Source organism: Sceloporus occidentalis, unplaced genomic scaffold, assembly GCF_023333645.1.
Source record: "Sceloporus occidentalis isolate IW3139 unplaced genomic scaffold, rSceOcc1.0.p SCAF_8, whole genome shotgun sequence".
Taxonomy (NCBI): domain Eukaryota; kingdom Metazoa; phylum Chordata; class Lepidosauria; order Squamata; family Phrynosomatidae; genus Sceloporus; species Sceloporus occidentalis.
Window position 1 is genome coordinate 34,022,429 of NW_028316988.1, and position 27,995 is coordinate 34,050,423.

Below are 27,995 nucleotides of genomic sequence, written 5' to 3' on the forward strand. Positions count from 1 at the left end.
AGTCGCTGCTACGCAGAACAGAAGATGGACGACAGCCGCTATAAAATCATCATCATTACCATCAGCAAAGGTGTGTAGAGATTGTTTTCCCCCCAGCTCTCCTGAAATTTCTGCTTAAGAATAGTAGCAAATAATGCCTCAGGGTGGAAAAAACTGCACAAATTGCAAGGGAACAATAACAACGTTGCGTTGACTGGACCATCCACCGAAGGCTTGTCAATCATGCTTGCTTTGAAAGGCACAGCATTTAGGAGGTGTCACTCACATCTGTTGACGCCAGAGAACAATGGAAGAATTACCGCACAGGGAGCTTGGCAAACACAAATGCTCATGATGGATTGCGTGGAGGGTCGCGTGCGAAAATTGGGAGGTTTGGCATCCATTTATATTTTATTCCCCCCCCCCTTCTTGCACATGTAGGAGCCTCCAACAACTTTTGACTGCTAGGCATCTACCGCGTCAATCCTATTAGTAGCCCTGACCAGAGTAGACCCATGGATTCAGTGGGAATTACAAAAGCATTGACTTACTAACAGTTGATCCGATGGGTCTACTCTCTATATATATCAGTGTGATTTTCATACAGTTTTGTCCCAAAACCACTCAGCTCCCCCAGTGCATGAAAACGTGCAAAAATGTCCCAAGAATGGACCAGGTATTACCCCAAAATACCTCTATTTTCTTCCACAGTCCCTCAAAATGGTGACAGGAATTGATGCAACATGCATCCCCCAGACAATACTGGGGTAAGAAATTGTCCCCCAAATTCTCCATCCTTGCAAATGTTGCATTTTTGCCTTGAGTATCTGCATCTGAATCTCCAAAATCTCCCCTACATACCCCCCAAAAGCTAGCCTTCCAGTTGCCATATTCCCAGTTCTTTTGGTTTTTGGATGGGTTTAACCCAGCATGCGGAAGGCCCTTCTCTGCAGATCTCTTTGGTACTGCCATGAGATTCATTTCCTGTAAATATATCTTAAGGCTCAGCATTTACAAAAGGAGCAGATATGAGGCAAGAAATGGCTTTGTCTCGCTATTAAAATGCTTGGAGCAAAGCCAAGCACAGCATTTAGTAACAATAATAATAAACCGGAGATGCCAGGCATTTGCATGGGGCTCTGCTTAGACCCTGGAGAGACCTATTTTGTGCTATTGGGCTATTATTGTTCTTCTGTAATAAAGACAGTGTGGTCTGATAAAAACTGGACTAGGGCTCTAGAGGACCCGGGTTCAAATTCTCACTCAGCCATGGAAACCCAGCGGATGCTATTTGACAAGCTACTCTCTCTCAGCCTCAGAGGAAGGCAATAGTAAACCCCTTCTGAAGAAACCTTCCAAAGAAACTAGGGTCCCATACAGACAGGCCAATACGAAGCTGCTTCAGCTTACTTTGGAGGTATTCTGTTTAAATGATGCATGCGTCCTAAGAGTCTGGAAGCTGCGCCAAAGCTGTGCTTAAGTCCTTAGGACTGGATTGTGACTTTGGTGCAGCTTCCGGACTCTTCAGACGCATGCATCATTTAAACAGCATAACACCAAAGCGACCTGAAGCAGCTTTATTTTGGCCTCTCTGTATGGGCCCATAGATAGATAGATAGATAGATAGATAGATAGATAGATAGATAGATAGAGTGAGAGGTAGGTAGGTAGGTAGGTAGGTAGATAGATAGATAGATAGATAGATAGATAGATAGATAGATAGATAGATAGAGTGATAGATAGAGAGAGTGATAGAGAGAGAGATAGAGAGTGAGTGAGTGATAAATAGAGTGCTAAAGAAGAAGAGATGTCCATTTCCAGGTGACACATCCTGAGTTCCTTTTACTTTGCCCTGAAGGCTGAAACATATCCATGCCCTAAGACTCAGGGATCAAGCCTCCTTCTCCTTTTGCCCAGGCCTTGTTCTCTAAAGCAGTGGGTTAAAGTAGAGAGAAAGAGAAAGAGAAGGCCTGCCTGTGAGCCGCAATAGCTTTTGGAGGTGTGTGTGTTTTAAAAGAAAGAAAATATGAATGTAATTCAGCTGTCAGATCTCTGGGAAGGCAGTGTGGGAGGACAGGCATTCTTCAGGCAGAGAGCGAAGGCAGCCGGAGAGGATGGTGGGGAAGGCTCCCCCGCGGAGAGAGAGCCATTTCATTGAGGATTCGCAGCGCATCCGTGGGGATGATGGAGGGTTTGGGGGGGAATAAAATCATAGACATTTCTACATCTTCTGATGCCTTGCTTCGGAGTCAAAGCCTGCCCTGTTGACACCGAGGAAGGCGAGGCTGCTGGGACCGGCGATTACTTTTCCGCTGGTCTTCTTGTCCAAGGGTCTTGTCATCATATCTCCTTGCCAAGAATAATCCTGCTGGATCCGAAGGAGGAAAACAAAGACGCCGGGCCCTGAGTCATCCTCCTGAAGTCAGAGCAGGGCTGATTCATGCAACAAGTGCAATGACAGCCTTCTTCGAAGCTTGCGTCTGTTGTTCACAAAAGCCAGGAGCAGCAGCTGGCAAAATCTGGATGGTCTCCAGGCCTCATTCCCACTACCTTTTAAACCGGATCACAAATTGGTTTAAATGACCCTGGGTTGCACTTGAACCGAATCGCTGAAACATTTCAGAGAGGGGGGCCGCATGCTAGACCCATTTAACCCACACCTTTTTGGCAGTGATTTCTTTCCCGCGTCTTTTTGGATAAATTGATTCCATGGAAGTGTGAACCAGAATCAGAATCGATTTCAAGAACCAAATTCACGTATCAATTCAGTGTCAGTGTGAACCACAAGTGGGTTATTTTATTTCATTTTGCAGCAAGTAAATGCGATTGAGGCCAATGTAGCATGAACCACACGCCACTGCCGAACCGATCCATCGATTCAAATCGCAAAGTGGTTTATTTGCCAGTGGGAACGCGGCCCCAGTTTCCATAGAGGCAGTAAAAATGGATCCTTTCCAAAGAGCTGAAGCCATCTTGGGTTGCAGATATTTCCTCAGGGAACAGATGTGGTGGTGGTGACCAAAGCTTGGAAACATGACGCTTTAGGCATTACAGCTCCCAGAATCCCCCCAAATCCCCCAGCCTGCATTTGGAGAATTGCAGTCCAAAAACATAACCACCAACAACTGAAGTAGTTACTATGCATCAATAATGTACGCATCAGTAGGAATGTAGTGTCTACTGGATCAATGATTCTCAAACCTTGGTCCTCCAGGTGTTTTGGACTTCAGCTCCCAGAAGCCCCAGCCAGATTGGCCAACAGTCAGGAATTTTGGGAGCTGAAGTCCAAAACATCTGGAGGACCCAAGTTTGGGAAAGGCTGGTCCAGATGGAGGGAAGTGATAGCACCACTTTATTCACCCGCTGATACAGACCATTGTACAGAATGCCCCCAAGATGCCAGTTTCACTATCTCTGATTGTTTTAATGATTAAATCATATTTTATTATTGTATCATATTTTTATTATTGTATGTATATTATTGCATTCTCACAGACAATAATAAAATACAATTTAACTCATTAAAACAATGATTCCCAAACTTGGGTCCTCCAGATGTTTTGGACTTCAGTTCCCAGAATTCCTGACTGTTGGCCATGCTGGTCGGGGATTCTGGGAGCTGAAGTCCAAAACACCTGGAGGACCAAAGTTTGGGTTTATTCTTAAACTGTATGCATTTTATTGTTGTTGTAAGCCGCTTCGATCTTATTGGAAGAGGCAGGATAAAAACACATTATTATTATTATTATTATTATTATTATTATTATTATTTAGCCAAGTTTACACTATGCAGATATAATAGCACTGTGAGTCCACTTTAAATGCCACGGCTGCCTCCTATGGAATCCTGGGATTTGTAGTTTTGGCGAGGCACTAGGTCTCTTTGGCTAAGACTTCTTAATGCCAGTCCCAGGAGTTGGTAAAACAGAACCGGGGCAGTGAAAGTTGAATCCTATTGCCATAACTGTGATGTTCGAAAGGGTCCCCAATTTGCTGTGACATCTGGAGTGCTCCAGAAGCAGAGGGTTTTGTCAGGTCCCTTCGCTTTCCTCCGCAACGGAGCAGCTCCCGCTGGGAAATGCCAGCGATCCGGATATTTTAATTGCATTTGGGCACTAGACTTTAGAAGGCAGATTAATTCAGGGGAATTAATCATCGGTGGACAGGTGCCTCGGCTGGCAGGCTGGCGTTGAGCAAATGGGAATCAGGAACTGGTGGTTAATATAGTAGCTGCGCTGGGAATGAACGCGGGGATGTCCCCAAAGGTTTCCGAGCTTCGGCTAAAATAGGGCAATGTAACATCTTCAGCAATGTTTATTTTGAACATATGCAATTTTTTTGCACTCTAAAAGGACAGCAACAACAAAACACAGCCAAATCAGTTAGGAGCGTAAAGAGGACTTTGCAACCCGTGTCAGAGGCTACGCTATGTGACTTTACCAATGTATCTACCTCTCTGACATGATATACAACTGTTGTCTTGAACTTCAATGGTGCACATTGGGGTATCCCGCGTTATGTATGTGTTGCGATGGGAAGCCCCATTGCCCCCATTGGGGCTCTGTGTAAGATGCCCTGAAACACAAGGAAGGGGATTTGCGCAAAGGACTCATAAAGCAACAATCGCCGTTGCACAGTGGCACCCATGGGAAACCATAGCAAGCAAAATCCTAAGCCAGCAAGAAGCCTCAAAGTTTGGGGACTCACATGCGTGAAAGAAAAAATGCAGATGGCATTTAGGAGCGATGCATTGAATTTTCTGCGCTTAAAACCATCTGTTTCAGAGGAGAAAAATAACACTTCTGTGCAGAAAATTCTACTGTCAGTGCAGGATGTGTATTTTCTGTGCCTAAAAGAGAGAGAAAACTGCAGATGTTTTTGGATGTGCACAAAATAAGGGGCTGTGCAGACTGGCCATTAAGGTTGGCATGGAGGCATGGTATCTATACGATGCACACCCCGACTCCGCTCCCATGGTGGCATGATGCTGCGCACCGAAGGAGCGCCTTAAAGCCACTGCGCTACTGCTATCGCACCCTTTCCAGGGCGCAAAAAGGAGTCGCTTTTTGCAGTTCCTTTTTGTGCCCTGGAAAGGCCAGATCGGGGCTGTGGCGTACAGTTGCTGCAATCTGCACAGCTCCTAAGTCCTGCAAAGTGAATACTCTTTGAAAACCACACAGGCTTGTGAGACTTTCTTGCAGTGAGAGGGAAAGAGGTAAATGTTTTCCTTGTTGCCTGTGAGAAAACAAATTATGGCTTTACGTCTCTACTTCTTAGCCCATGTGTGTCCTTTCTGGGAAGCGCTGAACTGTGAAACAAGATCTCTGGACTGTAAAATCATAGAGTTGGAAGGGGCCGCTTGGCCCAGTGAGTTCCCCAAGAAGAGCACCTTCAGCAGAGTCCTTTCCAGCCTCTTTATAAAGATAAGAGAAGGAGACCCCACCATTTCCCTCGGCAATTGGTTTCATTGCTGAATGTTCTTTACCGTCACAATGTCCCTTCTAATATTCCATCAAAATCTGCCCTCTTGCAATGTCAGACCCTTAGACCTGGTCCTAGGCCTGCCCTCTTCTCTCTGCGATGGGTCTTGAAGCATTTAAAGAGTGCAGTCATGCCGTTTTCCCAATCTTCCTGGTTTTCCAGACTTTTTACCATCATCCTTTGGATCCATTTCAGATTGTCAATATCCTTTTAGCTGCCCAAAACATTGAATCATAGAGTCGTGGAGTTGGAGTCATGGGCCATGGAGTCCAACCCACTGCTCAATGCAAGATCTGCAGCCAAAGCCTTCCCAAAAGGGAGCTGTCCAGCCTCTTTTGGAAGTCATTAGGAGCAAAAGACCCCACAACCTTTATAAAAAGACGTCTTCTTTATGCATGACGGAGACAAGGAACAGAAGCGGTCCACCCAAGCGTCATGTTTCCTTCCCTGACAAACTTTAGACTGAATAAAAACTCCCCAGAATGACCCTTCATGCTTTCCAAACCACACCTGGAAAGATGCCCTTGGCTCTTAGTCTAACAAACAGTGGGGAAACCAGCCTGATTTTAAAATGTGTGCATTGGATACTAAATTTCCCCAGAGGGCTGGCTGCAGAATGCCTGGGGAAAGAAAATAAGGGAATTGAGCCCCTGAAATGCTAGTTTTAGGAGGTGAACTCTGTCATTCCAATTCCCTGGAGCTCAGGCTGTTTGGGAGAAGCTGTTCTTTAACAATGAAAACAGCAATTGTTTCTAGGAGGACGGCTTCCTTGGCAGACAGCAATGGACTTTGCAATCTTGATTTCATTTCACTGGCGTCGGCATTAGGCCTTTCATGGATTTCCCCCTCCATTCTCTGACTGGGGAACATCGAACCATGTTTAGCGCCGCCACCATCTTGCACATGGAAAAAAAACACACATATTGGGTTATTTATTTGCTGCAACATTTCTCCGCTGGTCCTCCCCTTCAAAAAAGATCTAATTTTCCTCCCAAGCAACCTCACCATTTGTTTGCTTTGCCATCAAAATGACAGTTCACTGCCTCCTAACTTTCAGCTCTTTGCGTTGCTATCTACTCTCTGACAAAAAGCAAAGGCAATTTAGGAATAATTTGCAGGATGGAGGGAAAGGAACACACACACACAACCCAGCCTTTCCCACTCAGCGGAGAAACAGACTTAGCCTGGGCCTAACAAAAGCCATACCGGGAAGAACACCAAATGGCACAACCAACAAAACCAGGAGTCCTTGCTTCTATTTGAGGTTTTGCAGAAGCTTCTCTCTCAGTGTGATGGTAATTGTAATAATATTGTAATCAATATTGCATAGAGATGCAGCTCAATATGTGCATTTTATGTAACGGCTGTGTTCTGACTATGTTGTAACCCGCCTCGAGCTGTGTAAGAAATAAAATTATTATTATTGTTGTTGTTATTGTTGTTGTTGTTGTTGTTGTTATTATTTCACTTGGGGTTTTGGTCTATGGTTTAAAGAGCTATCCACTGTGCCGAACTATAACCCCTAAAGAGATCTAGTATCATGGTTATCTCCTTTAAAGCGAAACCAAGACTGGCTTCATTGCTTTACTGATATGGGAACTAATAGAGGCCACTGTTTGCAGACTGAGACTATGTGTTTTGTTGTTTTTAATGGCCATCAAATTGACTTCAGCGTATGGTGATGCTATGAATGAGAGGCTTTGTTAAGCATTGCTAAGGTCTTGCAAAGTCAAGGCAGACATTGTGGCTTGTTTGGTGGAGTCTATGTTAAGCTGCCTTCCTCTTTCCCTACTCCTTTCCACTTTACTGATCATTTTAGTATTTTCTAATATGCCGTTTCATGATATGCCCAGAGTAACAGCGGCTCAGCTGAGACATTTTCAACTAGGAGCGAATAAAAAATGCTTAAAATCTGCTCCTTTTAGCTTCAGTATGGACCTAATGGTGACTTCTATCTGGTGGCCTTGCTGCTGTCGGACTGATGTTGCATTGCATTTAAGTGAGAGGCAGATTTCCATTACTTATCCCCCTGTGTATATCTGAGAAACCGTGATCAGGGTATGACTAGATCCCTAAAGACTGGTGTACGCTTGCAAACCATTTTGTGCTAGTTCTAAATAGGTATGTCTGTGTATATTGACTTCAGAGCTGCATTCAGTACCTTGCTTTTAATTTTGAGTAGCTACTGCTCCTCTATGGTCGGGGGTCACCACAACATGAGGAACTGTATTAAAGGGTCGTGGCATTAGGAGGGTTGAGAACCACTGGCTCTAAAGGACCAAGCCAATAGATTGTTGTTGTGTTCCTTCAAGTTGTTTGTGACTTATGGACACCCTAAAGTAAACCTAGCATAGGTTTTTCTGGGCTGAGAGTGTGTGACTTATCCGAGGTTACCCAGTGGGTTTCCTTGGCTAAGAAGGGAACTGAACCCTGGTCTCCAGAGTTGTAGTCCAATGCTCAAACCACTACACCGAGCCATTAGATGTTGGGCCTAATTTGAAAGATGGGTTTCAGGAGCTTGGATGGATCCCTCCAAGTCAAGGATGAAATGGATTCATGGCACATGTGACAAAGAAGCCACCATCAGCCATTCCTGGATCACAGTCACTTTTAGAAGGCACCAGCCATCCCTGCCAGGTGGGCACATGCCCCCCAGAAGCACTGTTCAAACCAAATTAGGGACTGAGTCATTCTGAACTAATTGCTAGGATCCTGCCACATTATTATATGCATAAAATGCATAAAAAAGTCATTCGGATGGATATTAACTGGCTGAAAGGTGGGAGGTTTTGGGTAAGAGGAGCCGAGGAATGCCACAGCACACGCCGGCCCAACGGATGCATAATTCATGCTTTCATTACAAGAAACATTAATATTCTTCCCTTTAATTTAATGAGTTCAGCCTGAGTTAAGTACAGGGTATTGTACTGGCGCTTGGACACCTATGGCCTTAGACTTTTAATCTGTTCTTATGGTCGCATAGCGGTGAGCATTGGCCAAATGCGCACACACATCTCAATGGGAGTACTCTGGTCATCAACAGACCTGGTCTTACAAACTCAGAGCAGCTTGCCTGCTTATGTATTTGTGTATTTATTGGATTTATAGCCCACCTTTCTCTCAAAACGGGATTCAAACTGTGGCTATCTTAGTCAAATCAATTTGTCATGCCGTCTTCCTCTTTTCTTAACTGCCTTCCGTTTCCTCCAACAGCATAATCTTTTCCATTGTGGGTCATGATATGTCCAAAGTGTGACAGTCCCAGTTAAGTCGTTTTGGTTTCCAAGGAGAGTCCAAGCTTGCATCCATTGTTCTGGGTCCTGTTCTCTGGAGCAGCAGAAAAGAAGCTTGCTCCCTCCTCAATATGACATCTCTTAAAATATTTATTATTACTGTCAGGACATTCCTCCTAATGTTGAGGTGGAATCTCTTTTCATATATCTTGCATCCATTGTTCTGGGTCCTGTTCCCTGGAGCAGTGGAAAGCAAGCTTGCTCCTTCCTCAGTATGACATCCCTCAGTATGACACACACCCCTGAGGGGCACCCACATCATCATATCTAGGGAGTCGCATAAGAGGATTATCATAGGACCAGGAAAAGCAAATGTTTGCCTTCCCTGAGGCTCTTGCCCCCTCCTCGAGTCTGTTGTCCGAGCAGCTTAAGACCACTAAGACAATCAGACAGGGACATCCAGGTGAAAAGAAAGTAATTAAACACCTTTGTTCTCACCATCAAGCACCTTTGCCAGAAGCAAGATTTTGCCTATAAATATCATCAGATTTGCCTGTTCACTGGGCCAGTCTGGATTTCAGGGAGAAGCTCTGTCCCCTTGAACCCTGACCTGGCTCCTGGCTCCTGGCTCCTGACTCCTGGCCAGTCATTCCATGGCTGAGCCTCCTGCCATCTTCATCATATTCCATTTGGATTCCTGGAGGGAGTCTACATTCTGGTATGTATCACTCCAGTGATGCCTAAAATCCTATTCCATGCTAACTCCTGCTTTTCCTGAGCCTTGAATGCATGTGTGTGTGTATGCGCAGCAAATGTGTTTTCCCCTATTTCAATAAATTAGACATCTAGTTATTAATATCCGTCTCAGCTGTATTTATTGGAACACCCTGGTCTACTCCGTATACACAACGGGAGACGATTCTGCAAGGGCCGTCGTAGCAGGCCCTCCTCTTGCAATATTTGAGCTAATAACAATAATAATAAAATTCCCCTAAACGGACCCTTGGCTACACCTTCAAATAGCTAAAATACCTGCTCTTAACTTTCTCTTCTCCAGGCTAAACATCCCCAGCTCCCTAACATGATATTTGAAGAGATGTCATGTAGAAGATGGAACAAGCTTGCTTTCTGTTGCCCCAGAACACAAACCAGTGGATTTTAACTGCAATAAAAGAGATTCCACCTGAACATTAGGAAGAAGTCCTTGAATGTAAGAGCTGTTTGATGGTGGAATGGAGTGCCTTGGAAGGTGATGGACTCTCCATCTTTGGAGATCTTTGGATGGGCATCTTTCAGGTGTGCTTTAGCTGTGGAAGCGGGTTGCACTAGATGGCCCTTGTGGTTTTTCTCAACTCTATGATTTTATGATTCAGTAATGGCTGGAGAAGTGATGTGCAATGACTTCCTGCCATCCAAGATGACAGCCATGGCAACATGCGATGGCCTTCAGGAGCTCCCAAGGAACCCAGACTTCCCTTCGTGCTCCAGATCATGGTTACTTCTACTAAAACAATTACTTCTAGAATCATGGTGATCTGCAGAGAGTAAGCTTTCCGACTGTCTTCCCCAGGACGCCTCTTTCCGGATGTGTCATATGTCAACTCCCATAATCCCCAGACAGCATGACTAACTTGGTCCAGAACTGGGCATTGTGAAGAAGTCAACGGTTCCCTTTCCCTCCCCAGCCGTCTTCTTTCTGCCAGTCTTTGCTCTCGTTTGCATGGACTGCAGTCCTTCTGGCAACTCCGAATTTTAAAAAACGGTGGGGGAAGATAAACAACATTTGAAATCCTGGAAACTGGTATACAAAGACAAAAAACCAAGAAAGAAATGGAACAAGGGGGTGCAGTTTCCCACATCAAATGCTCCGAAAGCTATTTAGCAGCTGGATTTTGAGCAGGAAAGCGCTGCAGTCTTTTCCTTGATTTCATTGGAAACGTCTCCATTCCTGCCTTGTCTCTGCTTCGCTCGTCTTTCCTCTCTCCTTGCAGTAAACCTGAGCTCTTTTGCTCGGCCTTCCCAAGAATATCTTTGGCAGCTCTGAGCTGAGGCTCTTCAATTGAGCTTTAATAAACCCTCATCGGTGTATTTCGGTTCCCTCAGAGGCTAGTAATGCTTCAATGGGCCCCCTTCCGCTTTGGCGCCATTGTCCCTACAATGCGGAGCTGGGACTAATGATAGGACTTGCCTTCCCTGGCTTCCCTCTTAATGATAGGTGGGTTCCCGGTGCCACGATGGTTGCCTTTGGCTCCACAAAGCTTTGAGTTTGAATTGTTTGCTGTTCCCTGCCCTCGATTTTGCCTCTGGCGTTTGGTAGGCAGGTCCATTCCATTCGCCGTAATTATATGTATGCTTTTCATCAACCAGTGGGTAGAATGAAGTGGAGGCGAGGCTGACTTTGGAGGACACTGGATGCAAGCCTTTTCGTGCAACCCTAAGGTTCCAGCTTGATCAGTTGAACAGGTAGAAGGTGTCCAGACCTTGAAATAGCCGCCCTTCCACCAGGCTTCTTTGGTACCCCAAACCAGCATGAATCCCTGCTATCAGATAAGCTTTGTTGGTGGTCGGTCAAAGGAGCTGGAGGTCTGCAGCAGAGAAAAGCATTGCAGCCCTTTAGTGGATAGGTTCCAACATTCTTCGGTGGCACATGATAAAATCAGGCCCTCGAAACTGATTTTTACCCAGAGCCATAGGGTTAGAGATTACTAGTTTTGAGGGCCTGATTTTATCATGTGCCACCGAAGAATGCTGGAACCCATCCACTAAGGGGCTTATCTTATAGCAGGGATGTTGTTGTGTGTCTTCAAGTCTTTCCCAATTTATGGTGACCCTAAGGCAAACCTATGATAGGGTTTCCTGTGGCTGAGAGCGTATAGCTCACACATGGTCACCCAATGGGTTTCCATGGCTGAATGGGGAACTGAACCCTCATTTCCAAGACCATAGTCCGACACTCAAACCACTTCGCCACACTGGCACTACAGATATATATTTGGGTATGATTTGTAGTTTTAAGGTTGCAGTAACTTAGGAAAGGCATTGAAATAGGAGTGGGAATCTGGTGGTTCAACTGGATGCATCCCTTTGGCTCCAAAAACCAGGGCAGGGGATCCATTTGGATACAAAACTACAGTCAACCCTCCATATCCAAAGATCTTTTCATCCATGGATTCACGCATCTGTGGCTTGAAAATATTTTTAAAATATATAAATTCCCAAAAGTAAAACTTGATTTCACCATTTTATATAAGGGACACCATTTTACTACGTCATGGTATTTAATGGGACTTGAGCATTCATGGAGTTTGGTATCTACAAAGGGGTCCTGAAACCAAACCCCAGCGGATACCACTGTAGTTTGTTTTAAAAAGAGGTTTCGTGAAAATTCATCCCCCAGAAGAGAGTTTGTGTGTTTGGACGCCTCAATGTTTTGCTTTGTTTTTTGCTTTTAATAGTTGTCCTGCTTCACCTCAAGATGTGAGAAACAGCCCCAGCCGCTTCCATTTAGGGACATGGTTTATTTCTGTCCTCCTTTTGGCTTCTCAGATCCAGTGAAAAAGGGCTGTTTGGGTGAAGCAGGCTCTCATTGCTGGAATGCCAAAGGAGGCAGGCAGCCATGTCTGTAAGTCCGCTGCAGGAGAAACAAGACCTGACTTTTGGGAAGTCTTTGCCAGACTAACAGATTTAGTGCAGGAGACGCTTTTGTGGGCTGGAAGGAATGGTTGGCTGGAGAAAGAGAAGACCATGAACCGTGCATTTCCATTCAATGATCCCGCAACCTCCCTGGGGAGTCAGACCCACCAAAGCTGGGATGGACCTTCTTTGTAGGACCTGCTGAGCATCGCAGAAAGAAGGAGGAGGTGGCATAGGCTGGCTGGAATATGTCCCTGTTGGGCTACATCTTACGTCTTGGAAGAGATGCACTTATGATTATGGTTATGATTATTATCTTTATTTCTATCCTACCATTCCCCAAAAATTGTGACTGTGGGTAGCAAAGGTGAGGGTTTTACTTTGATAAGAATTTTGCATCCAGTATGCTTGGCTCAATTTGGTGCAAAGAACTGGAAAATTGTAAGAAGCTATAATACTGGTCACTGAAGAAGATGCCAATGTTAGAACATAGGTGGCCCTTGTTTTATTGAAGGCTTGTTAAGATCCATGGTCATCCATCTTCCTCTAGTTTTAAACCCTCGGACCGTGGACATTTCTGCCACTGAAAAGACAGCAAGAAAGTGGCCATCTTAGCTTCCCAATGGAGGGAATTCCCCTGAGAAGTCCCTGTCTCAATGCACTTGTCCTCTTCTGTCAATCTTGAGGCCCAAACAGGCTCATATGGGGAGACACAGACTATCAGATAGCTTGCACTTAACCCATATATTATTGTGTTTTGATATTTGTGCGTTACACCTACATTTACTGTACATACTCGACTATAAGGCGACATCAAGTGGAAGTCGAGGGCAAGTTTTGGGGCCAAAATATTATGGATTTTGATGTGACCCGTGGATAAGTCAAGGGTAAATCTTAGGGGCAGGTAATAAAGGTTGTAAAGGATGAAGAAAAGGAAAATGATGCCGAGGAACTTACAATATTCTAATAGGCATTATTTGAGCTCATACTAAATTCTGGATGGATGTGAGAGTAGAGAGGGATCAGTGCTTCCAGGACAGATGACACTCTTGCTTTCCACCAAGGGATGGTTCCTTTTTAAATAAGATTTAAAGTACAGTACTTTCATTGACTTGTGGATAAGTTGACTCAGTTTTTTTGTATCAATGTTTTGATTAAAATGTCTAGACTTATTGATCATTTATTGACTTTCTTGTTCTTCTTTGGACTGGTTTTTGAGTCCATCCCTCTCTCCCATCCTTTCCTCTGTTGCTTTGCTTCACGAAGGTGCCTCTGTCTTCCCTTTGCAGAATGTTGGCCTTGACGATGCGTTGGACCTTGTTGCCAAGACCTTGTTGCCTCTGGCCAGTTGGCCTCCGCCAGCCAGAACGCCCGGCCTTCATAGGATCCTGGGGAAACGCCACTCCGGTTTCGACCAGCTTTCATCCATTATGGAAGGCCAAACATCTTGGTGGCACTCTCGTCCTGAGATCTCACTGTTGCCTTGGACCTCCTCCTTCCATGTGAGAATGGGGTCCATGTTGAGGTGCTCCTGAGGAGACCGGGAACACCGGCGGCGGACAATGAGCGCTGTCAATGGGGGCGGCCTTGTTGTCGGTCTCCCCACGGCCTCCGTCACCCTGGATTTCAGCAGCCTGATGGCTTGGCAGCTGACCCCAAATTGGACTTTGAACCTCAGCTCGCCCACGTCGGATCCTTTCAATGCCTCCGTCGGAGTGGAGGTCTCTCGGACGTCCCTCGGTGAGAAGAACTGGCCGGCCCTCCTCATCCTCATCATCATCCTGCTGACCATCGGAGGCAACATTTTGGTCATCATGGCTGTCTCCTTGGAGAAGAAGCTCCAAAATGCCACCAACTACTTCCTGATGTCCTTGGCGGTGGCAGATATGTTGGTGGGCATCCTCGTCATGCCAGTTTCCCTCATCACCATCCTTTACGGTAGGTCTCTTGACTTTCTTTCACACAAGTTAGTCAACCAAAGCATAAGCGCACAACTTGGGTCAGTCGGGAGCCAGCTTTGCCAGAGACACATCTGGACCTGCCATGGGCTGCAACCCCACCAAAAACATACTTCGAATGCTTCTTTTGTTGCTGTGTGCCTTCAAGTCATAACCAGCTTACGATTTTCTTGGCATTGCCAACTTATGGGATACAGGGTTTTCTTGGCAAGATTTGTCCAGAGAGGGTTTGCCTTTGCCTTCCTCTAAGGCTGAGCGTATGGGACTTACCCAAAGGCACTCAATAGGTTTCCATAGTCTAGTAGTTTTTGAACCCTGGTCTCCCAGGAGAGCTTTTATATTCCCTGATGGATTCCATCCAAATACTACAGAGGTTTAGCTTTCTAAATCAGACAAGGTCAAACGTATGTTCCAGGTAGGACTGTGGTTGGGTCAGGACCATCAGATGGACCAGTGAGTTGTGTATTCAGTATAAGAAACCTTGATATATCTGTCTGTGTCCTCTGGCAGTTTTCTCTTTCTCTGCTCTGCACTCTGAGCCTCACTGCCACCAGCCTATTTCACTGGGCAGGATTCCCTCTCGGGTCTTGCTGCAATGAATCAGATTCCTTCTGCAGTCACAGACCTGCTTAAAAATGCATGAAACAAAAAGAAAGGAGTATGTTAAATTACAGCAGTTACTCAAATAAATTAAAATATCGCGGTCCCCAGCAGCGCAAGAGAAATGTAGATTCCAGATGCAGCAAGGAGAACATGGGGGTTGGATTCAGAGACATGGCTGTGTTAGCCTGGAATATCAGCACACAAAGGGGTCTTGTGGCACCTTTGAGGCCAACTAGGTGAAAGAAATCGTAGCAAAAGCTTTCGTAGACTAAGGGGGGATACAGACAGGCATTTCGTACCGCCCTGTGGGCATAGTCACAGCATAGCGTCCGCATGCTTGATGCTGTGACCCCGCCCCCATGGTGCCATTTTAGCATGCACCCATTTACATGGTGCGCACCATGATGATGCCTCTGTGGCACAGCTCCCAAACGGTGCAGCGTGGAAGAGGTATCATCATGGCACACTGTCCTAGGTTGTACACCAATTGCCCCCACACAAGCTGGCCACTCATTTTACCAACATACAAAAGGATGGCAGGCTGAGTCAACCTTGGAGCCCTGGGATCAGACTCACAACCTTGTGTCTGCAATAGTGGCCTAACTTAACAATAACTTTAACCATTGTGCCAGTAGGGCTCCCAAAGGAACCATCCATATCTACCTGCCTTGTTTGTAAGTCCTGAAGGGGTCCAGGCGACCCATAGCAGAACCTGCTAGGGATTTTATTGCTCTTTCAATGCCCAGATCAGCCCCAAAAGCCCACATATTTCCCTGTGGATTTTTGTAAGCGTTGTTTCTCTTTCTGTTCCTTTCTGGGTGTGCTTACCTACTGGGGCTTTTTATGATCCTTCTCCCCACGCTTCTCCCCAGGGAGTGTGGGGCTGGCTTGTAGGGTTCGGATGCCAATTTGGCGCCCGCTGTTCCCAAGAATGTAACCCCACAATAGAAAAACCAGAGCTCTGGCCCACGCAGGGAGCGACAAAAGCCGTTTCGACAAAGTGTGAGCCACCCACAAGGAGCGACACGTGCCCCGTGGAGACCTGCAACTGGGGTTTGTCTTCATAAACATCACTCTCCCTTTGGAGCAATGTGTTCGCCCCAGTGTTATAGTCTTTTTATATCATTATTATTTTGCTATTTTGCCAAGTGGCTGTCTCTTTTGGGGGAGGAGAAGGTGCCCCTGTTTCATCCAAGAGAGCATTCAAAGCCCCTTGGCAACTCCAAAGTTACAAGGATGAATCCAAACTTCGAATTTTCTTGTGGGTTTTGAAAGCTTTATTTTATTCTTTCTCGCCTTTATCCTGTTCCCTTCCTGACTACACTTTCCTCTGCCTCGTTTTTCCTCCCCACCTCCAATGGCTTTTTTAATACACATGTAAAAAGGCAGTATGCCCAAAAACCCCAGGAAAGCAGCCTTCCTTTCTAAGGCTGATCTTTGCATCTCATGAAAAGGACCTTTTTCTCCTGCTGCCGGAAACCAGCTGGAGCCAATGTTGGGAGCGAAACGAAAGGATCCTGGTGGGACGCTCAAAAGGCAGGAGGTGAGCCAGCGCCGACCTTTGGCTGTTGTTGCCGCGCATGGCTTTGGCGCAGGAGGGCAAGCGGAGTGTCCTCCTTTCCAGCGCTTGGAAAAACTCCTTTTTATTTTTGGATGCCATCTCCCAGGAGCTGGAGGCTTCTGCAAGTTGCCTTTTCAAAGAAGGGACTTTTTAAAGGTGTATTCGTTTCTCTGGACTTGTCCAAAGGACTGAGCCTGGTTTTTGTTTTGCATTCACCACCTTGGATCCCTGGTTGCATCATCTGCACTGCAGAAATAATGCAGCTTGACACTGCTGCGGTATTCCACATTCTGTACTGTGAAATAATGGGATTTGTTGTTTTGTTTGAGCCTTCCCTGGGTGCATCTACACAACGGAATTAATACAGTTTGATGCTTCTTTAACAGCCATAGCTCCAGAGGCGTCCCTGGACAACCTAAATGCGTTTAGTGAAGATTTGGTTAAAATGTGATGTTTTTAAAGTTTAAGAAAAAATGGGTGGAAAGGGGTGTGGCCATCTACAGAAGCCACACCCCCAAGGGCCATATTTGAAACTAACCCCAAACCTGGGGAAAGTCCCATGGATGGGGACATGGATGGAGACCACCCATGGATGGAGACATGGAGAAAGGGGTGGAGCTACCTGGGGAGGACACACCCCTTATCTGGGTTGGGAAGGGGTGTGGTCATCTGCAGAAGCCACACCCCCAAGGGCCATATTTGAAACTAGTCCAGACCCAATGAGAAACCACTGAATGTGAGCTAATGATGGAGGGCCAGATATGGACCCGAAGGTGGTCCAGATCCATCAACAAAGACCATGGTCCTCCACCTGCATTGAAGAGAGCTTCCTTTGTGACTGGCATCAGACTGCTTTGCAAAGGAAATGCTGCTTTTCTCCCATTGAGGCTAATGAAGTCAATTAAGCATCTGCCACAAGAGGCCCGGTCCGGACCTGCCGTTCTCCTTGGAAGGCTTTCTCTCTGCCTTTCCTCCCTCCTTTTCCTCCTATAGATTAACATGGACGCTGTGAGACCCCCATAACGCCAAGACTGATCCAAAGCAGCCCAGGTCCAGCTTTTGCCAATTAAGTCACGGCTCTCTGAACGATTTATCGGTTAACCTTTATGGGGGGAAAAAGAACCCATCGTGGGCTAATGGACAACTTGCGCCTGACGACATCCTTAAGATGTTCTCTGCGGCATGCGATTCCTGGAGGGCTAATTAAATAAGTGTGTTAATTAATAGAAGGTGCAGAGAGGCAGATTAAAAACCAATAGGTTGGTTTGCCACTTGAGAGCAAGTTTGAAACTGTATTTTATTCTCTGGGAAATCTGGAATAAGGCATAGATCCCATGGAAGGAAGGAGCGCTGTGGGTTTTGGGTGATTCTCCTATAGATCCTTTTCCAAAGGGCAAACCTAGATCTCCCATCGTCAGCCAATCTGGATTCTCCATACAAAGGCAATGGCTTGGGCCACAGTGATTCAAAAGGATCATAACATTCAGCTCATCTGTTCAAAGTAGATTATTTCTGCACTGCAGAAACAATGCAGTTTGATGCCACTTTAACTGCCACGGCTCAATGCTATGCAATTCTGGGATTTGGTAGTTTTTTGTGAGAGATTTAGCCTCAGCTCTTAACAAACTACATATCCCAGCAATTCCATAGCATTGAGCCAGGGCTGTTAAAGTGGTGTCAAACTGCATTATTTCTCCAGTGTAGATGCACACCCAGTTAGTCTTAAAGATGCTGCCACATTCCCTCTCCCCCCATTCCTTTTTTTAAATCTAGTTGCTCACATATACCTCTCCCCTCTCCCCTCCTTTGGCATCTTTCTCTCCCGCAACAGATGCAACACTTCAAAACAGCAGATTTCCGCTCCCATGTGTTTTGCCGACAAGCGGCGTCACGCACAGCTTGTGTTTTGTCCTTGTCGCTTGTTTTGGTGGCTTTGCCTCTAAAATTATCAGCTGTAATGCTCTCGTTGCCTTGTTCGGATGGGGCAGAGTGGATCTGGAGCGGATCACTGGCTTTGCAGAAGTGGAGACCAGAGGCTGGAAGGGAACCACAAGGACGAAAATGCGGAGCAGTTTTATGGTGGAAGACTCCACTGCAAGGTAGTCAGTCTCATAGAGACCAGTTAGCTCCCAATGGCCCATATATTCCTACTGCAAACGCTGTGCAGCTTCGGACTTTTCTTTCCTCTCTGAGCAAGTCAGCAGCTGAACATCGGCTTGAGTCTATTAACATTATTAGTCCGTTTGCATCTCAACAAGGACCCTTCTTTTGCAATCTGTCTCCATTCCAGTAAAGTCACAGGCCTATTTGTAGGCAGAGAACAGGGATTCCTCAAGAAGTCTCCATGTTTTTGCACCTGGAACATTTTATTTGTGTCTGTTAAACGGCTGACACCGCTACCCCTGTCATTGTTTTCCATATCAGTAGATGCCAAGGAGCCAGAGAGTATATTCACCCAATGTTTGCAGATGTGGCTCCAAGAAGAGTTAGATGGAGCTCTGACAACTCCTTCGACCTTTACCTCAGAGCTTGGAAACTTTGCTAATTCTATTGGGGAAGTAACTTATTTTGGGAGCTCTGCTTTTAACCGCTCCTTTTGGAGAGCTAGAAGCAAACCGAAGGCAGAACTGTGTGCACCTTGGGAGGGTTTGTTTGGTGCCATCTCCGCCCGACGCACCTTGATGTTCCTGTTGTACACAGGAATTGAAATGAAGGCTTGAAGGGCATTGGTTCTTCCATTTGGCAGGGAAAAACAAGCAGCGGCGTGTTTGCGAAGGCTGCCACGCTTGCTCTCTCTTTGGGCATCGTGGGACCCATCCATCCGTCTCTGTGACCTTTGTTTCAAGGCAGAGTCTGTTGACTTCTTAACCTTGTCAGGCAAAGTGAAATGCCATTAACTTTTCGGATGCGCCGGAGTTCGGTTGGGAAATTAATCAATCATCTCTGAGAGCCTCAGAGGAGACCAGGAGGGCATTTGGGGGCGCCAGAAAGCGGGGTGAACTTGCGCGCCATGTCAGGTCTTTGGAGATCGGAGAGGAACCAAAGTCTGTGCTTAATTTTCCATGGATTTTAGCTTTTTCTCTGCTCCGGCACTTTGATCGACAGCTTCAAGCTGCCGGTGCTCAGCGGTTCTGTCAACCAGTTTTTAGGAAGCCTTCCCTTAGCACCAAATGATGACTTTTGCAATGGAAATGTAGGACTTTTACAAGGCAGATGGCGACTTTTGGAGAGCAACGTCAAAAAAAAAATATTGACAAATTTTCCTTTTTAAATTTCAACCAGATAACACAGTATTGTTTTCCTTATAAAGTGGTGGTTAAACCCTGCATCCACTTTTAATTTTTCGTAGGACATATAACCATGGTTCCCACTACATTTGCCCTGGTCACATTTTTCTCCATGTAAAATAACCCACTTGTGGTTCACATTCACAAATGAATCGGTTCAAAACGGACCCACTCCGGCCGGCCAAAGGGCAAATTTAAATAGATTCCAATCCGCATCTGGTTTACGCTTGCGCGGAACCGATTTATCCAAAAAGACGTGGGGGAAAAACAGCGTCAAAAAGATGCAGGTGAAATGGGTCTGGCGCATGGGTCAACAATTCAAGTGGGAACCAGGGTCACTTGAACCGAATTGCAATCCGGTTTAAAAGGTAGTGGGAATGAGGCCTTTGGGAGAGAAATGAATAAATGTATAAGCAACCATTGAGTTTTGCTCCTGGAGTCAGAGACGTGCACTAAATCCCTGCGGTTTCTCCTTCCTGGCGCTCTCTCCTGGTTTGTGTCAAATGCCAACCTAGGAGAGGATTGTACATTTTTCTTCCTACTGAGCTGATAATGCCATTGAATTCCACTGTCATTTCTTGCCACTCACTGCCTAGTAGTTAGATCTAAGAGACGGAAAGGGATTACTATGCCACCTGGGGAGGCTTCACACCGGCGGCGGATCCTCAGCCAATTCCTTGTCTCAAAACCATCAAACCAGAGATGCTTTTGCTTTTGCAGATCCTCCGCGTTTCCTGCCTCCGAACCCCTTCTCCGTCTCCTGAGCCAAAGCAAATGCTGGCAGATTATCAAGTGCGCCCTTTTTAAACCTCTGCATACTTCTTGCGGAAATTAGCTCCCTTCATACAGATGGGGCTGCCTTCTGCATCTGTGCCTGTGTTTGGTTGTTTTTAGAGACGCTGCATCGAATAAACAGGTTATAAATCGTGGAAATGAAAGTAGGGAAAAAGACAGAAAGGAATTATCTTTGCAGATATTTTATTCCAAATGTTAAATCTGAAAATTAATTTTTGATGAAACGTAGGCCTTGGTTTGCGGCGTGAAGAAAGGCAAATCCTCACTTTCCCAGGTGGCAAAATAATCACAGACCGGGATCCTGATGGTGTTTTATGCGTGCATAAATTTACTAATGAAAGTGGTTAATATTCAGTTCTAGGTTTCAGACTCAGATTTTTGGAATGCAGTGCCCTTTGTGTATGGGGTGTATATGCATTGCTTTGCACGCTTGGTTGCACAAGGTTGCACAGTTCAGCTAACAAGGTTGCCTTGCACAACTGTTGCATAATGCGAGTGTTGCACTCCCAACTCCTTGATATAGGATCCCAGGAATTGTCTTCAGGAAATGTTTCCTTCATTCCATTCATCTTTCCATTCTCTCCTCCTTTTTGGCTTTCTCATATCATAGTTTTTGTGGGTTTTTCAGGCTATATGCAGCCATGTTCTGGAAGAGTTTCTTCTTGACGTTTCGTCAGCTTTTGAGGCTGGCATCTTCAGAGAATGGATTCTCTGAAGAATACATAGATTCTCTGAGGATGCACTGAATAATAATAATAATAATAATAATAATAATAGTAATAATAATAATACAGTACTATAGTGCATATGAGGAAGTCTAGGAAAGCTCATGCTGCCAACTTCTTTGCACGCCTCTGGAAGGACTCACTTGTTTCTGAGACTCCGCAATGACAGATTAGGCTAATGGTCCCAGTCCATTTGGTCAAGACCATGATGGGGAGACTGGAGCTGCCACTTTACTCAAGGTGCAACCTGTTTGGAAGCTGAACAGAGACACAGAGAGTGTGCTTTTTTCCTCCTGATGCTGCCTTTCAGTCTCGAGGAATGGTTTTGACGTGAGCGGGGGACGCGCCTTGCAAAAAAGACGTTTCGAAAAACTGCGCTCCCAGGAGGGCCATGAAGTGCAAGGAAGTTAAAATGCCTTGTAATTGCTCACTATTTCTGTAAAGTCTGTGGCAGAGGAGGAGGAAAAACATACACACACATGCGCAAAATGGTTTTAGGCAAAGGTACGGATAGTTTTGTTGTGATGGCTGCATCCGTTGTATGTAATGGGACTAGAGCATCCATGGAGTTTGGTATCTATGGAGGGTCCTGGAACCAAACCGCATCAGATACCACTGTATTTTCAAGCCAGGGATGCATGAATCTGTGGGTAAAGAACCCATGGATAAGGAGGGCAAACTTTGTAGCATTGACAGCACTAATAAGAACCAAACCCCAGCCAAGGAGACCAAGGGCCCACTGTATTTGCTGGATTAAATGATGGACGATGGCCATCCAATAGTGCTAGGGTTGATCTTTATAGCCCAAACTGTTTCTGCTCCCATGCAATTTGAGCAAAGCCATCTAGACCTTCATAATATCCTCAGAGGCCTTGCTAAGAGGTCTGCTTTAAAGGCCACTTAGCAATATGATGCGGTGCCTTGACAGTGGCGTCCCCATATTTTTCAGATTCTCTTCTTCCAAAAACAAAACCCCTCTTCCAAGCTCAGGCTGCTTTGCCTTGTTTTCTTGGAGCTCATCCATTTTGCTGGACGGTTGGCTGAACATGGAACAGTGTTTTGCATTCTTGCAAGCGGCCACCCCAGCAATTCACCTGTTTTTTTCACGTCGAAAGGAATTCCCATTCTGTTGTTTATCCGATTGAGGAGCCTCAGAGCCGATAGCAACCTGAACGGAATCCATTAAAATATATAAGGCAAATAACAACCTGAATTGAATCCATTAAAATGGATATATTTAATTAACGGTCATATAAAAGCGCCACGGAAGGGCCGCACAATAAACAACCTGTGGTTAGAAAATGAAATAAATCATCCAAAGGGACTATTCTGGGAGAGCCAGCTGGGGTTTTAAAAGACTTTTGTTCTGTGGGAAGCAAAATTTGGAGTGTCTAATGTCTCTGCCGTCCTACTGAGTGCTGGACATCACAAAATGTGGTTAACTGGACACCAAGGGATGGCAATGAATGGCCATAAAACGCTCAGAGTGAAGGCAGGCGGCTGGTAAAACCCAGCAGAGGACAAAGGAACAGATGGACGGATAGGGTTTTGCAGGAGCAGAGATAAAGACCCAGGTATTTATTACTGGGACCAGTGTGTTTGTAGTGGTTTGAATGTTGGACTATGACTCTGGAGACCAGGGTTTGAATCCCGGCTCGGCCATGGAAACCCACTGGATGAGGTTGGGTAAGTCATACACTCTCAGCCGCAGAGGAAGGCAATGGCAAATGCCTCTTGGAACAAATCTTGCCAAGAAATGCCCTGCTGGCCTTGGGGTTGCCATGAGTCAGAAACAACTTGAAGGCACACTGCAGCAACAAATGAAGAAAAATGTCATGGGGAGGCTGAATTATTAGGAGGCATGAGTTGGAAATGGCTTGAAGGCACACAGCAGCAACAACAACAACAACAACAACATAGATCTTACAGCACCTTTGAGACTCACTGAAAGAAAGAAGTTGGCAGCAGGGGCTTTCGTAGACCCAAGTCTTTCAGTGAGTCTCAAAGGTGCTACTTTCTAAATATTGTTGTTGTTGTTGTTGCATCTAAATGCCTTCTGCCATCATCTTTCCTTGTCTATACTATTGTATTGTTCTTTTGAACATTGTACTTTTCTTTTTCATTGTAAGCTGCTCTGAGTACCAGTTTTTTGGGTGAAAGGCAGAATACAATTAAATATAAAACGACGACGAGAACAATAGTCCTTTTAGTGGGGCATGATCATATCTTTCATGGCACCCAGTTTATGGAACCAAGCCCAATCTTTGGATACTTGGAAATTTTTAGTTCATTTTTATTTTGGGTGTCGAGTGCGGTCCAGTCCTCTCCTTGACTCTTTTTTCTTTTCTTTTCTGTCTTTCCTTCTCCTTCCTCCCTTCCTCGCTCTTTCCCTCTCTGTCTTTCAGATTATGCTTGGCCCTTGCCTAAACAATTGTGTCCCATCTGGATCTCCCTAGATGTGCTCTTTTCCACCGCCTCCATCATGCACCTCTGCGCCATTTCGCTCGACCGCTATGTCGCCATCCGCAACCCTATTGAGCACAGCCGCTTCAACTCCCGGACCAAGGCCATGATGAAGATCGCGGCCGTTTGGACCATCTCAATAGGTAAGACAGCCTCCCAGGCTATAGGTAGCCATATAAACATAGAGAAAACATTTGGTGGTAGCTGTGTTGGCCATTTAACAAAAATCCATCGGCGATACCTTTATTGGCCAACCGAAATGCACAATATAGTTGTTGCAAGCTTTTGAAGCTCCATGGGCTTCTTCTTCATCAAGCAAGAAGTTACAAACCAAACAAAATTGGAGATGTTAGTCTGATGCTTTCATGTTGTTTCAATCCTTAGTAAAGATGTGATGATGGGGGATATATCTTTTGGCCATGCAGCAATAAGGACACATAAAACTCACCATTTCTTCCAGGAAAACGTCTAAGAATTGGATAAATAAAAACGTGACACTAACCATGATAAAAACAGGCAATATAACAATACATGTCCTATTGTCTCCACTGTGCCAGTTCCACAAGCGCAATATGCACGCCATCGTAAGGGATATTATTGTATCACCCTTCCAGTAAAGCCAAGGGTCAAGCATTAAATTCTGCTAAAGCGAATGCTTTCCTATAGCTAACAAAAAAAGCATGACCATTAAGTTGTGTCATTATTGGTGCCATTTGCAGTAAAACAAGAACTGATGCATTTTTTTGGGTGGATTATTGAAGTATTGTGAAATGGAGAATGCACAGCAGCCGTTTCCACAATCTCAGTGAACCAAGCGGTGTTTGGAACACTGATGCCTTGTTACACACAATCCGAGAATGTGATGCTCCATGTGCAATGGTCACATTTGCAGAACTCCACTTGTGCAAATGAGTACTGAGTACTCATTTGCACAAGGCCCCCAAAAGGACAGTTGTATGCGTAAGACAACTTATACACATCTATGACACCAACAAGGATCTGGTCCATGTGGGTCTCACCCTTAGGTTTAAAGGAGAAAGTTAAGTTAAAGGGTTCGTCTGCAGAAACGTTTGGAGCAACTTGTTCAAGATGGAGGTCTATCCTTGCGCTCTCATTGGGTTGATGGAGCCATCTAGTGGAATCAGACATCATAATCTCATTTCTTCCATAGGATTTTGGTTAGCATACAGTTGTCTTAAAGGGTATGAAGACGGACGTACAGTGGACACTCCATATTCGCTGGGGTTGGAGCAAAGGACCCCCATGAAAGTGGAAAAGTGCAAATAAAAAATAAAATCACTATTTTTTGTACCTGAGACAGTAGCTCTCTAGGAATCTCTAGGTCCTCCAGCACAATGCTATGGTCAACATTTGCCAAAGGTTGAACACAGAATTGCACCGGAAGACCTACAAATACCTAGAGAGTTATTCTCTCTAGAATTTATAGGTCCTCCAATGTGACTTCTGGCAGACTTTGACCATAGACAGAACAAATCAACCAAATCCGTGAATAATAACATCCGTAAAAGTCACAACCGCAAATGTGGAGGGATGACAGTACATATAAACGTGGGCCAAGATTGTGGTCAGTGGTGCATACCCTTTATGCATCCAAAGTCCAAATCACTTCTGGTTGCAAGCATTTCATATAAGGGAGATGCAACCTGTGTTAGTAAAAACAGAGCAGCTATGGATCCATAAGTCTAGGTCCATAGTTCTTAACCTCTGGTTCTCCAGATGTTTTTGACTTCATCTCCCAGATTCCCTTATCATTGGCCATGCTGGCAAACGCTTCTGGGTGCTAAAGTCCAAAACAGCTGGAGGATCAAAGGTTGAGATCCTCTGCCCTTAGGTATGGGTCTGTAATTGCAATAAAGAATGTCATCCTTCTTAAAATAACACCTTTTCTCTTCCTTCTTTTGGGTCTTTCGGAACGGCTCCGCCAGGGATCTCCATGCCCATCCCAGTCATTGGCTTGCAGGACGATTCCCGGGTCTTTGTGAACGGGAGCTGCGTCCTCAACGACGAGAACTTTGTCCTGATCGGCTCCTTCGTGGCCTTCTTCATCCCGCTGGTCATCATGGTGTTTGCCTACTGCCTGACCATCCAGGTCTTGCAAAAACAAGCCTCGGTGTTCCTCTACGGAGAGACTCCCAAGCAGCGGAGGAGCAGCATGAACTGCCTGAAGAAGGAGAACAACACTGAGAACCTCTCCATGCTCCAGAACCACGAGGCGGCCTCCCACTTGAACTCTCCCACCAACAAAGAAGGAGTCCTCTTCCGGAAGGGCACCATGCAGTCCATCAACAATGAGCGGAGAGCCTCCAAGGTCTTGGGCATCGTCTTCTTTTTGTTCCTCGTCATGTGGTGCCCGTTCTTCATCACCAACATCATGTCCGTCCTCTGCAAGGAGGCGTGCGACGAGGCTCTCCTCGGCGAGCTTCTGGACGTCTTCGTTTGGGTCGGGTACATCTGTTCGGGGGTCAACCCCTTGGTCTACACCCTCTTCAACAAAATCTACCGCAGGGCTTTCTCTAACTATATCCGCTGCCGCTACGACAGCGGAAAAAAGTCGGCGCAGCGGCACAACCAGTGCGCCAACGTCTCGACAATGGCGCTGTATGGGAAAGACCTCCATTTGAACAGTTACCGCAATGGGAACGAACTCAACAGCATGGAGTTGGACGAGACGGAGGACGCCCTAGAAATGCACGTCGGGACTTCGGAGCTCTCCATAAACAACTGCAGCGGCGAGAAAACCAGTAGCGTGTAAAAGAAACCCAAACCAACAAACATAAAACACAAACACAAACAAACCCACATTCTGGGTTTCACTGTGGTGCAGCTAACCAACCATGTTATGTGCTAGTCAAAGAATGGTGTAAATAATGCATTTGGAACAAAGATGTCTTTCTTTTTTCTTTTCCCCTTTCCTTTAATTTAATTTACATTTTCATATTTGTAACTCATTGCTTTTCCCCATCATTCCTCCAACAGAGTCTGTTCGATGCAGAGCAGCTGGAAGGAAGCTCTGTAGAAAAAGCGGATCCCAATGACATCCATTAGTTTGCTTACAAAACATTTTTCTTTCCCTTTTCCTTTTGGTGCATGAACAAAATGCTATTAATCTCAGGTGGTTTTCTTTTTCTAAAAAAAGTCCTTAATGGTGAATTATGGGGTAGCCTGTCAAATAAAGGGAGATGACTTGGCCAGTTCAGCTTTACTGATTCTGATGCTGCTCTTTAGCACCGGGTGGATGCATGTCGGTATTACTGGGTCAATATGGGATAAACGCACATTCAAGTTAGTGGATAGCGGTGTCCGCCCACTGAGCCCACATTCCAACTTTTGGGGAGCAGTGGTCACCCCACTTTGGATCTCACCCGGTGTGGTCCATACCCCTTGCACCCCCTTAGTGATGCCAATAGTGTTTGGGGACAAAATCGACTCAGTGGACCAATGTGCAACCACTGTAAAGAAAGTTGATTCCATATGGGGAAATCATTAGGGAAGGAATTGCTAATAACACTGCCAGGCTTTGATCCTAACATTGAGTCATGGAGCATACATGCCTGCAAGCAAAATGGCCCATCAGGCAAGATCCTACCTTAGCACTAACCAAAATAGACCCACGGAATAAAATGGATGTATCTATGTCAAGAGTGGGCAACTTTGGGAGGATATCGGGGTCACATTAGTCTCCCCAGAAGACCTCAGAGAGCCATAATACCCCATTGCACCCCCAAAAATGTTTAAAGACCCATAAGGACATTTTCACCATTAGACTCCCACTGGGGTCAGTTTAGGCTCAAGAGAGACCTTTTATGCTAGCAAGAAGTGACTGGAAATCACTCCTTGGCCTGTTACAGACAGCCAAAATAAAGCTGCTTCGAGTCACTTTGGAGGTATGGTATTTCAATGATACATGGGTCCTAAGAGTCCAAAGGCCGCACCAAAGCCACGCTCCAGTCCTAAGGACTGGAGTGCAGCTTTGGTGAAGTTTCCAGACTCTTAGGACTCATGCATCATTGAAATACCATACCTCCAAAGTGACTCGAAGCAGCTTTATTTTGGCTGTCTGTAACAGGCCCTTGTTTTTAAAAAAGGCCTGTCCTGAGCTTAAAATGGCCCAGTGGGGGCTTAAAAATGGCAAAAATGCCCCCATACCAACTGGAAAACATTTGCAGGGGGGAGAGATATGAAACGGTTACCTATTTTTACTCCTCTGTGATTGTTTTTTGTGGGTTTTTCGGCTTATGTGGCCATGTTCTAGAAGA

The 27,995-nt window shown here is 45.5% G+C and overlaps 1 protein-coding gene across 6 annotated transcripts in view; it reads left to right on the forward strand.

Annotated features, from left to right (window-relative positions):
• Positions 1-26,973, forward strand: part of LOC149308640 (5-hydroxytryptamine receptor 2A-like) — a 210,898-nt gene extending 183,925 nt beyond the window's left edge. For 4 of the 6 annotated variants that reach the window (XM_089536177.1, XM_089536175.1, XM_089536176.1 and 1 more), the window contains 3 exons: positions 13,616-14,264; positions 23,661-23,861; positions 25,665-26,972. In XM_089536177.1, coding sequence (XP_089392303.1) covers positions 13,889-14,264; positions 23,661-23,861; positions 25,665-26,491 — 1,404 coding nt within the window. In that variant the 5' untranslated portion in view covers positions 13,616-13,888 and the 3' untranslated portion in view covers positions 26,492-26,972. Of the gene's footprint in view, positions 1-12,609; positions 12,629-13,615; positions 14,265-23,660; positions 23,862-25,664 lie in introns of those variants that run through there. The other 2 variants (XM_089536179.1, XM_089536180.1) reach the window with 2 other exon arrangements.
• Positions 26,974-27,995: the final 1,022 nt, after the last annotated feature.